We start from the raw sequence: 13,425 nt of genomic DNA, 5'->3' as shown, positions 1-13,425 counted from the left end.
GCGGCCTGGATGGTGCGCCCCTGACGAAAGCCCCCAAAACTGTCACGAAGCCCCGCCGCGTCAGTGGTGAAATCCTACAAAGTCGCAACAGCTGCACACAATCTATAGAATACAGGACTCGGTGCTGACACACATCCAACCGAACCCCTCCTCCCTCTGCCCGCCGCCTACAGGCCCGCATATCCTTGGCCCGTCGGCCAATCACACAAGCATGGAAGGGTAGGTGCTCCAAGCCCGCTGGCGTCATGGCGGGGGACATGTGGAGGAGGACGGTGATAGCCCAGAAGCACGTCTGACAGCGTATTGCAGGCACAAGCGCTCCAAGTCGTCGAGCGTCAAGAACCTCCTGTCGCGTGTCACTTCCAAGCCCGACGGAGCTGCCGCGACCACAGACAGCAGCGACACTTCTCCGCCCAGCACAGCCGTCTCGGCCAACTCGCAGCCCGCGCAAGCTAGACCAACAACATCGGGCCACAGTCGCAGTCTGTCCAAGAAGCACAACCCACACCTCTCGACCAGCATGTCGAATACAGGCGCCGGGCAGGACAGCCTGAGCCCCGTCTCGCCCAGCGTCCAGCAAGCGCCCAGCTCGCCCACGGGCAAGTCAACTTCGATAGAGCAGTCGGTGAAGCTGTTCCGAGTATTCGAGTCGCTCCGCAATGGCGACACCGCAGCCATATCGAGGGCCATCAGGGACCAGGCGGGGTCAACGGACGGCGAAGAGGGCAGGTCGTCGCTGCAACTGCCCAGCGCGCGCACGGAAGGAACCTCCATCCTGCACCTGGCCATACAGTGCGCCGAGGTGCCCGTCATCGAGTTCGTGCTATCCAACGCGACGGCCACGCCAGACTCGCCCATCGACATCAATGGCCGCGACCGCGATGGCAACACCCCGCTCCACCTCGCAGCCACACTGGGCCGCGCCCCCGTCGTGCGAATGCTGCTCGACCAGCCCGGTATCAACGACTCCGTCACCAACTACAACGGCCAGACGCCCTTGGATCTCGCCCGCACGCCGGACATCTTCCAGCAGCTACAGCTCTCGCGATCCATCTTCATCGACACCAACGTCAGAAAGATACAGCACATGGTTTCCGCTGGGGACATGGACTCACTAGAGAAGATACTCCAGGATGCTAGGATAAGGAGCACGCTGGACGTTAACGGCGGAGAGCTGGCGACTGACCCGGTCGTAATGGATGCGGGCGGTACCCTGCTGCACGAGGCAGCCAAGAAGAAGGACATCAAGCTGGCCCAGCTTTTGCTGCTCAATGGAGCTGACCCGTTCCGTCGCGACCGCAAAGGCAAGCTTCCTCAAGACTACACCAAAGACGACCGCACGCGCGCCATCCTGAAGCGATCACCCGCCGCAGCCGCAGCCCAGAGGGGCATTCAAGAAAAGACCATACTCGCAGGTGGACCCCCGGGCCAAACCGCGACAGAGAGCGGAATGGGCGCAAGAGAGTCGCGTGAGATGAAGGGCTACCTCAAGAAATGGACCAACTACACAACCGGATACAAGTTGCGGTGGTTCGTGCTTGAGGACGGCGTTCTCAGCTACTACAAGCACCAGGACGATATTGGGTCTGCATGCCGCGGTGCCATCAACATGCGCATAGCGAAACTGTACATGGATCCCCAAGACAAGCAGCGATTTGAAATCCAGGGCAAGTCGTCGGTCAAGTACCACCTCAAGGCAAACCACCAGGTCGAGGCTAAGCGATGGTACTGGGCTCTGAACAACTCAATCCAGTGGGCCAAGGACGAGGCCCGCGAAGAGGAGAAGCGGGCCAACCAGGATCAGGAGATGCTGAAGCAAGCCAAGATTGAGCAGATCAAGGGCGAAGGCGACACTTCCAGTATCGGCAGCTCCAAGGTAGCACCAAGTTCGCGAAACTTGACTGCTGGTAAGTGTCACCAACTTCTGACCATGTATGACACACTAACACGTCCAGCATCCACTCTCGGCGTCCCTCACCCAAGCCTGGACAACACATCCTCACGAACTGCGGTCAGCGTGACAGAGGACCCTGGAAGTGCCTACGAGCCTAGCATGAACGGCCAAGGTCTGGACAGAATGGTCAGCCACATGGGTACCGCTATCATAGCTGGCGACGACGAAGACGAAGACGACTATGGCGACGATACGAGCAGCCATGAGATGAAGCCCCAAAGCAAAGACGCATTCAACATCACAGCGCAATCGGCTAAGCTACAACTCGATCTCCTGACATCCGTGTCGTCGGCACTCCAGACAGAGAGGAGCAGAACACCCGACCTGAAGATTTCTGACCCAATGATGCTACAAGCATTTGCTTCGTACGAATCCGCTATTGGGAACTTGAAGGGGCTAATCGGCGATCTGCTTCGCATATCCAGAGATCGTGATGCCTATTGGCAGTACCGCCTAGACCGCGAGGCCAATGTGAGGCGCATGTGGGAGGAGAGCATGGCCAAGGTGGCAAAAGAGCAGGAAGAGCTCGAGAACCGGATAGGCGAGTCTGAGGAAAAGCGACGGAAGCAGAAGAAAGCTCTGCGGGAAGCCTTGGAAGATTACGAGACGACTGGCCCCAAGCCGGATGCCAAGGACGACGAGGACGACTTCGCCGACGCGCCAGAAGATGCCCAGCAACAGAAGGATATGCCTTCACACGTGGGACTTCCTGCTAAGAGCCAAAAGGTTAGGAGGAAGGCTACATTTGCAGATATTGCTGCCGATATCTCAGACTCCGATTCGGAAGATGACGAAGAGTTCTTCGATGCTGTCGGTGCTGGAGAGGTCGAGGTTGTTGAAATGCCTGCGGCTGCCCCCAAGGAGCCTACACAAGTAGACATTCCGGCCTCGTCAGACGACCCCTTCGAGAGGAAGCACATGGAGATTGCCACAGCGTGGGCAGGCTACGAAGACGGTCCGCGGAAGAGGCTCGCAATGGATGCCGACGACAGGCCTAAGATATCGCTATGGGTAAGTCTGATGGCGCAATTACTTGTGCAGATGCTAACATTGTTTAGGGTATCCTCAAGTCCATGATTGGCAAAGACATGACCAAGATGACACTCCCTGTCTCTTTCAACGAACCCACTTCACTGCTTCAACGTGTCGCTGAAGACATGGAGTACACAGATCTTCTTGATACCGCTGCCGAACGCGATGACTCTACCGAGCGACTACTTTACGTGGCTGCCTTTGCTGCGTCAGAGTATGCTTCGACCATTGGACGCGTCGCTAAACCTTTTAATCCACTTCTCGCCGAGACTTACGAGTATGCCCGACCAGACAAAGGTTACCGTTTCTTCATCGAGCAGGTCAGCCATCACCCACCGATTGGTGCCGCCTATGCGGAATCTAAGAAGTGGGACTACTACGTAAGTACTGGAAGTATGTTCTCTTTACCATTTCTAACAATGTCCAGGGTGAATCTGCTGTGAAGTCGAAGTTCTATGGAAAATCTTTCGACATCAACCCTCTCGGAACTTGGTTCCTTCGTCTTCGCCCTACCGTCAACGGTGGGAAAGAGGAGCTCTACACCTGGAAGAAAGTCACCTCCTCGGTAATCGGCATTATAACTGGTAACCCCGTTGTCGACAATTACGGCACTATGGAAATCACCAACTGGACGACGGGTGAGAAATGTCTGATCGAGTTCAAGCCTCGTGGTTGGAAGGCTTCGTCAGCTTACCAAGTGGTTGGTAAGGTTTTCGATAAAGAGAACCGGGTCCGCTGGAGTATCGGTGGACGATGGAACGACAAGATCTACGCGCGCTTTACGCCGGGCTTTGAAGATGCAGACGTTGAGAAGAGCGGGAAGAGTTCAAAGCACGACGACAACAAGGCTTTCCTGGTCTGGCAAGCTCACGAGCGTCCAACGGGCATTCCCTTCAACCTCACCCCCTTCGTGGTAACTCTCAACGATATTCCCGACAAGCTTCGCCCGGTCGTCGCACCAACGGACACGCGTCTCCGTCCCGACCAGCGCGCCATGGAGGACGGCGAGTACGACTTTGCGGCCGTGGAAAAGAACAGGGTCGAAGAGAAGCAGAGAGCGACTCGCAGACAGCGAGAGGCTGAAGGCAAAGAGTTTGTACCCAGGTGGTTCCACAAGGGCAGGTGTGAGACTACTGGCGAGGAGTACTGGGTGTTCAACCATGAGTACTGGAAGGTGCGAGACCGTGTCGCGAAGGGAGAGACGACATGGCAGGATGCCGGCGCGGAAGATATCTTCTAGACTTCCGTCCAATCTTGTTTATGGAGCTCGCTAGTAGGATAGCTACAGGCGATTAATGTACATGGTTATATATCTTCTTCAAAAAAGCCTCTCTGTACAGGAGGGCCATTACACGCTTCTTCTTTGACGCTCGTGCTAATTTTGTGGCTATCCAATGTACCGCACCCGCCGTTTCATCTACATATCCCTGTCATCCAACTCAACATAAAGCCTCAATTCCTTCTCCAACATAACCCTATACAACCTCCCCTTATCCTCCTCCCCAAACACATCCCTCGCTTCCGTAAAAGCAAGCATGATGTATTCCTTACACCAAGGCAGATTCCTCAACCCAGCGTAAAACGTATCCTTGACCCGTTGCTCCGCCTCCTCAACGCGTACCTCCCATCTACTCTTCTTGCCATCCCTACGCGGTCTTTTATTCGCCCGCTGTCTCGCCGACTCATCACGTAAACAGCGTAGTTCAAACTCCACATACGCTTTCCACAGCGCGGGACACCGGGATCCAGTGGTAGACTCCGTCGCTCGTTTGTACAGTGCACGAATGGAATGCGTTGTCGAGCCTGCGATTTCTCCCTTAAGAGTTTCGTAGTGTATCGCGAATGCCCAGCCTGCTATACTCCTTTCTTCGGAGTGTTGCAAAGCGTTCTGGTGCATGATACCACGCACGCGATCGTCGATGGAGAAACGGGCTTCGTTGGCGGCGTAGAGAGCGAGGAGGATCGTGTTGGTTGGGAAGCGGGATATGAGGGGTTCGAGAGTCGTGCGGATGAGAGAGGGTTTGACGATGGGGGCGTGTGTGGTGTGGTGGGTGAGTAGATGGGCGATGGATTGGGCATGGAGTTCTGCGACGGCAGAGGTGGAAAGGTGGTGCGATGTGAGCCATGAGGTGAGGTTGGCGTGGAGTTCGAGGGCATGTGAGGCGGAGTTGTTATGCGTGAGGTAAGTTAGGAGGGCGAGGAGAGAGGTGCTTGTTATTGCTGTGGTGTATTCGTGATGGAGGAGGGCGTGTTCGCTCTTTTCGCTGAGGGTTAGACGTCCCATCTCTAGGAGAGTGTTACCAGGATGCGAGTCCTTGGCTGCGCCGGCTGAGAGGTTTCCCTTTGGTGAGACAAGCCGCCATAGAGCTTCGCTGTGTTCGCCTCTTCGGAGCGCTTCCCACACCCAATTGCTGAAGATTTCCAAACTCCAAGGTGCCGATAGCACGCTAACCCCCTTTTGCATAGATAGCGCCATGCTGAAGACTTGATCTGCTTTTGCTGAGTTACCTAGACGCGATTCGACTAGCCCATAGGCGTTGTATAAGCGCAGGCTTGACGGACGTGCCTCGAGTAATCGCTTTGCTGACTTGAAAGCTTCAGATGGGAAGTGTCTCGATTCGAAAGCCAGCAGATACTCTCCTATGATATCATCGCTCGAAGGATCTGAGGCTAGAAGCTTGAGCAAGCGCCTGATGAAGTCTGCATCAAGCCTGATGCCATCTAGTGAGAAGCTTTGCTCGAACAAGAGTTCTGTAGTCATCTCGAAGTGCTTTGCTGAGTAATCTGAAAAGCGTTTGGTGGCTTTAGCGAGTTCCGTAGAATCGTCGGTGTCTGGAGACACAGAGTGCCAGTAGCGCTGCAAGAACGGATCAGACGACCATGAACGTTGTTGTGGTATGCGATGTGGTAGATCTGGCAAGCCGCAGAAACACAAGAAAGCCTCAATCATCAACGTTGCCGGTATATCGGGCGATATGATGGTCAGGTATGGCTCGACATCAGAGAAGAAGATTGTGTGAAACGCATCATCCTCTGCTACATCGTCCGACGTGCGACCAGGGAGTCGTAACACCGACGTAGCCTCCACTTCGCGCTTTCGGAAATCTTCAAAGACTGTGTCCAGTGCTTCTTTCTCGAGCAGTGACGAAGGTCCTGGGGGTGGCGCATTATCTATGTTGCTGTTCCTCCATCCCTTTGCTCCGGACTCGCCGATACGTGCTACTTCGCTTTCCCAGAACTGTTCGAAAGCCTGTTGGTCTGCGTCTACTTCTGGTCGTAGCAAATGATGTTCGAGTAAAGCTTGCCACTCTGCGAGAGCGAGTTCCTGGTATCCTGCATCGTGTGTCATGGATGGCAAACGTAGCAATATGTGCAAGGTCTGTTCCGGTGACATTTCGCTTTTGTTTGTACGAAGCGACTCGATGCATTTAAAGAAGGTCGCCCGACACTCCTCAAATTTGAAACTTGTGAATCGTGATTGCACAAAGTCAAGATACTTCATCCACAGCTCCACACTCTGAGGATGCTTCGCAAGCACGTCCTTCCATTTGCTAGCCAGTCTGGCGCCGTCCCAAGCCCTTTCTGCTTCTTCCAGCAGTCCTTTGTGCAGCTCCAGCTTGCTGTCTTGATCCGCGCCAATCTTTTTCAAGGCCTCCTCGTATGTGGAGATACGTATATCAGCAAGATGTGCTCTATCAGATGCAGTCAGCTCAGCAGATGGCCTTTCGAGCTTCAGCATGGCTTCTTGGTGTTTGATCAAATCCAACCAATTTTGGATATCTTCAGGATGCTGTTTCGTCTGCCGTGCGAGCTGCGAGTTCTTGCGAGTGACTTCAGTGTCGATTATGACATCAGGGTCCGACTCATATTGCGTGTCTGGATCCACAGGCTCTGTTGACTTTGGCCCTTCGAGGGCGCGGTAGTCTGTCTCAGGCTCCATTTCGGCATCTTCGTCTTCACTGTAATCGCGCTTCCTCTTGGTATTTGCAGACAACGACAGAAAGTCCTGAGCGTGGTCCACATCGGGGGCCTCGGTCTTCAGCAGCCGTAAAGCGCGCTCACCCGACTTGTTCGCACGCTTGCTCGTCAGCAGTCGCTCTTGCCGTCTTCGTGTCGCTGGTGTCACGAGTATTTTCCGATCCGTTGAGTACTCTCTATCGATCTTTTGGTTTACAGAAAGTCCGAGTATGAAGCCATGACCGAAGCGACGATAGGGTGGGATGTCGTAACGGTTCATTGATCCATACCGCAGTACGTCAGGGTCTCCGCGTCGGTCGCTGAAGTAGGGCCTGTCTTTGCTCGAATGGCGCTCGCGAATAACTCGCTTTGGCGATGGTGATCTCCCCTTGGTAGAACGTTTTTCTTTCGACGATCGTTCGGCTTTCTCATGGTGTTGGGGTTCCTTGGGTGACTCTGGGGCGGCCTTGGGCTTTGGCCGGAAGCTCGCAAACTTGGGGATGTTCGACGCCATTGCGCAAGGTGCAACTCCAGCAATCCTCTATTTGTGGATGGAGCTTCAGACCAGCATCATAGTTGTGGTCGCTGCTTTCAGTACAGGAATCTACGCGACGCGCGTAGTCATGAGTCAAAAGACAGATTTCGCATTGAGGATTCAGACATGCTCCTCACAGAAACAGGGCTGGCAGGCGTATGTCTTCTACTGTGAAGACAAAAAGGATGGGAGACCAGAGGTAAGACGTTCGGAGAGATGAAAGGCGCATGGCACGTGCTCGGGAGTCCGGCGGCGTGTCTGGCTCGAGCGGCCCGCCGTAAAAACCATTAGCGTGAAATCTTGGCTTCCCGAAATTTTGTATGCGCATCGCCAGCTTCAAGCTTTCAACCAATCCGCCACGACAAACTCTACGCTGTCCCGCTGCGTCTCATGGCTCATCGCATTACCCGGATAATACACTAGAGCCTGTCGTAATAACGAAAACTTCCGAAAATGGCGACGGCGCTCCAGAAACAGCTCGCGACCATCGCGGCGTCGAGCACCCATCAGCTAGACCTGCGCGCGCAGAAGTCGGCGCATGGAAAATCGCTCCTCTTCGATTCCAAAGTCGCCGCGTCGCAATCCTTCGAGACCGTCTACCTCATCTGCTACGATGGCTACAAGGACCTTTGCGCATTGGACTCGCGGTTCCTGCGCTTCTCCAAGAATCTCTTCAGCGAGCAGAGCAAGGCCGAGGACCGCACCCAGATGACCAAGGATGAGAACGCCAAGCTGAACACGGTGCTCGAGGCATTCATCACGCTGGTCGGGCCAAGACTGCTGTTGAAGCCGGCAGAGAAGGCTCTCGAGTGGCTGGTGCGAAGATTCCGCATCCACGAGTACAACACCGAGACTCTCGTCTTTACTTACCTGCCCTACCACAACACCCCACAGTTCCTTGCGCTGCTCTCCATCCTGCCCCCACAGCCACCGCACGCCATCCGATTCCTCTTCCCGTACATCCAGGCCCCGACCAACGTACCGCAGCGAACCATCGCCTACACCGCCATCAACACCCCACAATTCTTCAAGGCATACCAATCATACGTCGCGAAGGTGGTAGAGGCGGGGCACCAGGCTTCGCATATGCTGTCCTTCTGGTCGGGAATCACGGTTGAAGCTATATACGGAATAGTGAGCAATGCAAGCACTGGAAGGAAGGATATTAAGGCTCAAGGAACCGAAAAGCTAGTCCTGGAACTGCTCCCGGTTCTCAATACTTGCATGCGAGCCAAGCACGGCGCTGACACGGTTCTGGCTTGCTACGCCATTGTCATCATGATGGTGAGCCAGGCAAAAGTCGGCGACAAGGTTCTGGATGGGCTGATGGAGGCTGTCATCGTAGCATACGACGAAGCTTCCCTTCAATCGTGCCTTGGCTGTCTGGCCATCATCGCCATGGAGCGCTCCAAAGCGCAGGTTCCAGCCAAAGTATCGAGGAGATTACTCAAGGTTCCCCATCTTGTGCAGAAGTTGACGACAGTGTCAAAACAATGCCAGGTTCAACGACTTGTTCTAGGCTGTGCCCTTGGCGCACTCAGCGATACTTCCGACAACAACTGCAGGGTTTTCCATGAGCTAATCGCCTCAGGCCTCCTCGGCACATCGCACATTCAGATAGTGCTATCGGCATTGGTCCAACTCCTCCGCGACAGTCCACCGGGCTCCGAAGAGCATGGAGAATTACTTCAAGTCGCTACTAGGATGGCTGAATCGAAAGACCTACAAGCAACGTTACAAGAAACGGCGAAGCAGCACAATGTCAATCTGGAGTCTCTGGGACTTACCGTTGGCCAAACCTTCGAAATTGAAGATATTCCGGGCGAGGACTCTGACGAGGAAATGCTTGATGCGGACGAGGACACACCCGAGAAGCCTGTCATAAAGCTCCCAGAGATCACTGTAAAGAGCTTCCTCGACGCTGAATCAGCCACCGAATTTTCAGAAGCGGCCAACGTTTTCGAGCAGGCTGTGACGACTAAGCAAACGCGGCGATTCCTCGCCTCGGACGCATTGCACCAAGAATCCGCTCTCAAGCAGCCACTCTACCTATCGTTCCTCGCTCGCGTCTGGAGTAGCGCTCGGCCTGTCGCCATTCGCGTTGCCGCCCTCCGTGCAGCCGCATCATCGTTCGAAAAGCTCGAGGCTGCACACGTCTTGCAGAACATCCTACCATACCTCGTACACGCCCTTTCAGATGCATCGCCACTTATCCGACGTTCAGCGGCTGCATGCGTTGGCTCTCTGGCACGAAAGGCTTCCGCCAAGTCGAAAACCCCAACTTGGGGCAAGGCCGATCTGTATGGGAAAGAGTCGAAGAATCTTGCAGAACTCAAGCCTGAAGATGTCCTGGTGTTTATTTCCTCGATGCTACAGCCGATTCTCGAAGAATGCGTCATGGACTCAAAGTTTGCCATTCCCGCTATTCGCGATGTCCTGGAAGGGACACAGCTGAAGAACCATCCGAAGAATACGTTCAAGATGCAGACGAGGACTTCAATCCTTGCATTTTTCGCCAGCCACGCGAGGTTTACACCGGTATTGAGTGTCCGCCTCGGCCTATTGCCGATGCTAAACATCCGCGGAAAGGTCTCCGACTCCGTTCGTACCAACTCCGTGATCCCCTTGTTGACCGAATGGGCAACCTTACCGACAACTTCCGTGAACACCATTTGCGAAAGCGAAGAGCTCTCGCTTGATGAAGTGGAGCGGGCTCACATTGCCGCAACTATGCCCAGGGAGGCGATGAGCGCGAAACTGCTCGAGGACATCATCTCTGGAACCCTCAACACGGAGCGTGAAGCTTTAGTGATGGCCGCCTTTGATCGTATGCAAACCTCATGGTCGTCCTTCAGATCTGAAGCTCGTCACGCGTTGGCTCAGTGCATGCTCAGCCTATCTACCAGTGAAAGTGACAACTCTTTCGATAAGCTTCGTAGAGAGCGATCCATTGAGATTTTGCGCAACGTTGACCTTGATTCCGCCATTCTGGTTACCTTCTTGGAAAGCATTCCATCTCCTACCGCCATGCCCGAAGGACCGCCTTCAGCGAAAAGGCGAAGGACAAGCAAGAGTGAGATGGCTCGAGTAGAGCTTTCATCACAAGACGATGTTCAGCGACTGCTCCGAAAGCTCACGTTGGTACTTGAGTTGGTTGAAGGGTCAAACCCTGGACAGCACCCAACACTGTTCAAGAACCTTTTCGGCATCTTTGCAGAACTACAGCCACTCAAGCAACAGTCTGGGTCGGAGCTAGTGTATCTTCAGAGTATTATTCTGGGATCACTAAGCCCGATCGTAAACACATTGAAAGAGCAAGCCGACACCGCCGACTACCAATCGGCAGTACGAGCGGACCTACTCATCGACTGCATTCGACACTCCAGCAGCCCACAGGTTCAAAACAGCGCGCTACTTCTCATTTCCAATCTTGCCTCATGGGTTCCTGATCTCATTCTTCACAATCTCATGCCCATCTTCACCTTCATCGGATCTACTCTGCTTCGCCAGCATGACGACTATTCCGCTCAGGTCGTTGATAAGACTATTTCTCGGGTCGTGCCTCAATTGGCTGCCTCTCTCCGCTCAAAACACAGAGACTTCATCGCCGGCGTGTCTGACTTGCTGCTCAGTTTCACTGCCGCCTTTGAACACATTCCCCTGCACAGAAGGATGAAGCTATTCACAGAGCTTGCTCGTACGCTAGGCCCCGAGGATTCGCTCCCGGCTATCGTGGCACTTCTTGCCGATCGCTACCACAGCAAGGAGCAACGAAGGTTCTGTGCGGACTTGCTACTTCACTTCGAACCTGTCCACACCCTCGTTACCTTCAAGGGATATGTTGATCTCCTCACTGATGCCGTGGGACCGAAACCCCAGGTCGCGGAAACACTTTTCAGCCTCAAGGAAAAGACAAAAGACAACAAATTCGACCTGTCAATTCAGAGTATGCTGTCTTGTTTGACAGATCTCGCGCTTGACGATAAGGTGAAGGCACACGTTACTCGAGCGTACAGAAAGAAGGATGACCCTGAACGACCACGCAAGATCTTTGCAAACATCGTCGAGACTTCTATTCAACTGTCAAAGAAGCTTGCAACAAACCCCAAGACCTACGCCGGATGTAGTCGTGTTCTCGCCAGCTGCCTAGACCTCCTGCCAACGACCGACCTTATCAAATCAGCACAGCTACTTCTTGTGAGCACAGACTCTCACGTCCAGGTAGCTGCCGTCAAGTCGGTTGAGCTGCGCGCGGGCACCGCCAAGCAGAACGACCGCAAATCTGTAGAGGCCCTGATCTCTTTCTTGCCTAGCGTTCAGGATCTACTGGAACAATCACCTGACATGGATGCCAAGATGGTCTCTGTCAGCTGCATTGATCGCATCGTCGACCGCTTCGGGAAGAAGGACGTATCTGCTGTTGTATCAGTAGCTCAAGTTGTGTCCGGTCCCCAATCGCTTTCCAGCAGCGATGATCGCCTTCGCATCCTCTCCCTCCTCTGCCTCACATCTGTCGTTGACGTTCTCGAAGATGAGGCCATCTCGCTCCTCCCTACCGTGTTGCCAACAGCATTCCAATATCTATCGGATGCGATCGAAGAGGAAAAGACTGGTCTTCACAACGCTGTGTTTACCGTGCTTTCGAACATTGTCGAGCGCTTGGGCTACATGTTCTCGCGCGACTACTTGGACACCGCTCTTCGACTATGCCAGCGCTCTGCCGCTGCCGATCTGGAACAGTCCTGCGACGAAAGCCGCAGCAGTTTCTTCCAGAGTGTATCTGAGCATCTCGGTGCTCAGGAAGTGTTCGCTGCTATCAAGTCAACGTGGCCACATGCCGCCTCTCAAGGCTTCGATGCGTCACTTGAGCAGCTTGAGCTTTTGCGCGCGACTGTCAACAATCAGACCAAGGCTAAGCTTGTCAAAGCCAGTCCGCCCCTCTTCACTCTACTTCTGCAAACTTTCCGACTACGTGAGACGGTCCAATCTACTACCGTCGAAGTTGATGAGGAGGAGCTGGAGCAGCTGGAGCTTACGCTTATTGACTCCGTCATCTCTATGGTACTGAAGCTCAGCGATGCTACATTCCGACCGTTCTTCGTTCAGCTTGTGGACCAGGAGGGCCCACTGTCGAGCAAGCCTCAACAGGCTGTCACCTTCTACAAGTTCCTCGGCGCCTTCTTCGACAAGTTCAAGGTACGTCTTGCTCTTTTATTCCCCATCAAAATGTCACTAACACACAACTAGTCTCTTGTAACAAGCTATTCGAGCTACATCATCGAGCATGCCGCGAAGCTGCTGACTGAACTTGCTAAAGAAGACTCTGATGTTACCACACGCAGGGCTGTGCTTGACGCTCTCCAGAAGACATTCCAGCACGATCAAGACGGCTTCTGGCAAGCGCCATCTCACTTTGGCACCATTATGCCGCCCCTGCTGTCTTTGCTCAGCCTACCATCCGCATCGACATCTACACCAGAGGACAACACCAACAATGTCATTCCTACCATCACCGAACTTGCTGTTGCATCTGCATCATCCATGGAGAACCATCGCGAGATGAACAGCATATTGCTGAAGAACATGAGGAGCGACGACAGAAACACTAGGTTAGCGACAGTGCTGTGTGAGCAGAGCTTGACGAGGAGATTAGGAGAAGAGTGGCTGGGTCTACTTCCTGAGATGCTGCCTTTCATCAGTGAGCTCATGGAAGACGACGATGAGATGGTCGAGAGGGAGTGCCAGAGGTGGAAGAATGGTATGGAGGAGATTTTGGGAGAGAGTTTGGAAGGCATGCTACAGTAGTTTGTTGCTGCATGTGTTTGGTATAGATTAGCAGCTCGATATATGTGGGCGAATACATGCATTTATTTGCTTGTCACTATGAACCGCTCCCCATCGCTCGTCTCATATTGCGCTATATCATCCATCACATGTCAATCTTAGC

At 53.9% G+C, this 13,425-nt stretch overlaps 3 protein-coding genes across 3 annotated transcripts; 2 read left to right on the top strand and 1 right to left on the bottom strand.

The window, feature by feature from the left end:
- Positions 1 to 211: 211 nt before the first annotated feature.
- Positions 212 to 4,226, top strand: J4E83_002201 (uncharacterized protein; the record flags this gene model as incomplete). The annotated part of the gene is made up of 5 exons (XM_049329151.1): positions 212 to 219; positions 310 to 1,907; positions 1,956 to 2,965; positions 3,013 to 3,366; positions 3,414 to 4,226. The coding sequence occupies 5 exons, from the start codon at positions 212 to 214 to the stop codon at positions 4,224 to 4,226; spliced, it is 3,783 nt and encodes a 1,260-aa protein (XP_049192123.1).
- A 177-nt stretch (positions 4,227 to 4,403) lies between these two features.
- J4E83_002200 (uncharacterized protein) lies at positions 4,404 to 7,457 on the bottom strand (the record flags this gene model as incomplete). The annotated part of the gene is made up of 1 exon (XM_049329150.1): positions 4,404 to 7,457. One exon carries the CDS (start codon positions 7,455 to 7,457, stop codon positions 4,404 to 4,406), a length of 3,054 nt encoding a protein of 1,017 aa, XP_049192122.1.
- A 474-nt stretch (positions 7,458 to 7,931) lies between these two features.
- Positions 7,932 to 13,283, top strand: J4E83_002199 (uncharacterized protein; the record flags this gene model as incomplete). Its single annotated transcript, XM_049329149.1, has 2 exons — positions 7,932 to 12,674; positions 12,726 to 13,283. The coding sequence occupies 2 exons, from the start codon at positions 7,932 to 7,934 to the stop codon at positions 13,281 to 13,283; spliced, it is 5,301 nt and encodes a 1,766-aa protein (XP_049192121.1).
- Between the last annotated feature and the right edge of the window lie 142 nt (positions 13,284 to 13,425).

Source organism: Alternaria metachromatica, assembly GCF_023757995.1.
Source record: "Alternaria metachromatica strain BMP 0045 chromosome Unknown scaffold_3, whole genome shotgun sequence".
Taxonomy (NCBI): Eukaryota; Fungi; Ascomycota; class Dothideomycetes; order Pleosporales; family Pleosporaceae; genus Alternaria; species Alternaria metachromatica.
The sequence above is the reverse complement of the archived record's forward strand: the minus strand, read 5'-3'. Positions and strand labels throughout refer to the sequence as shown.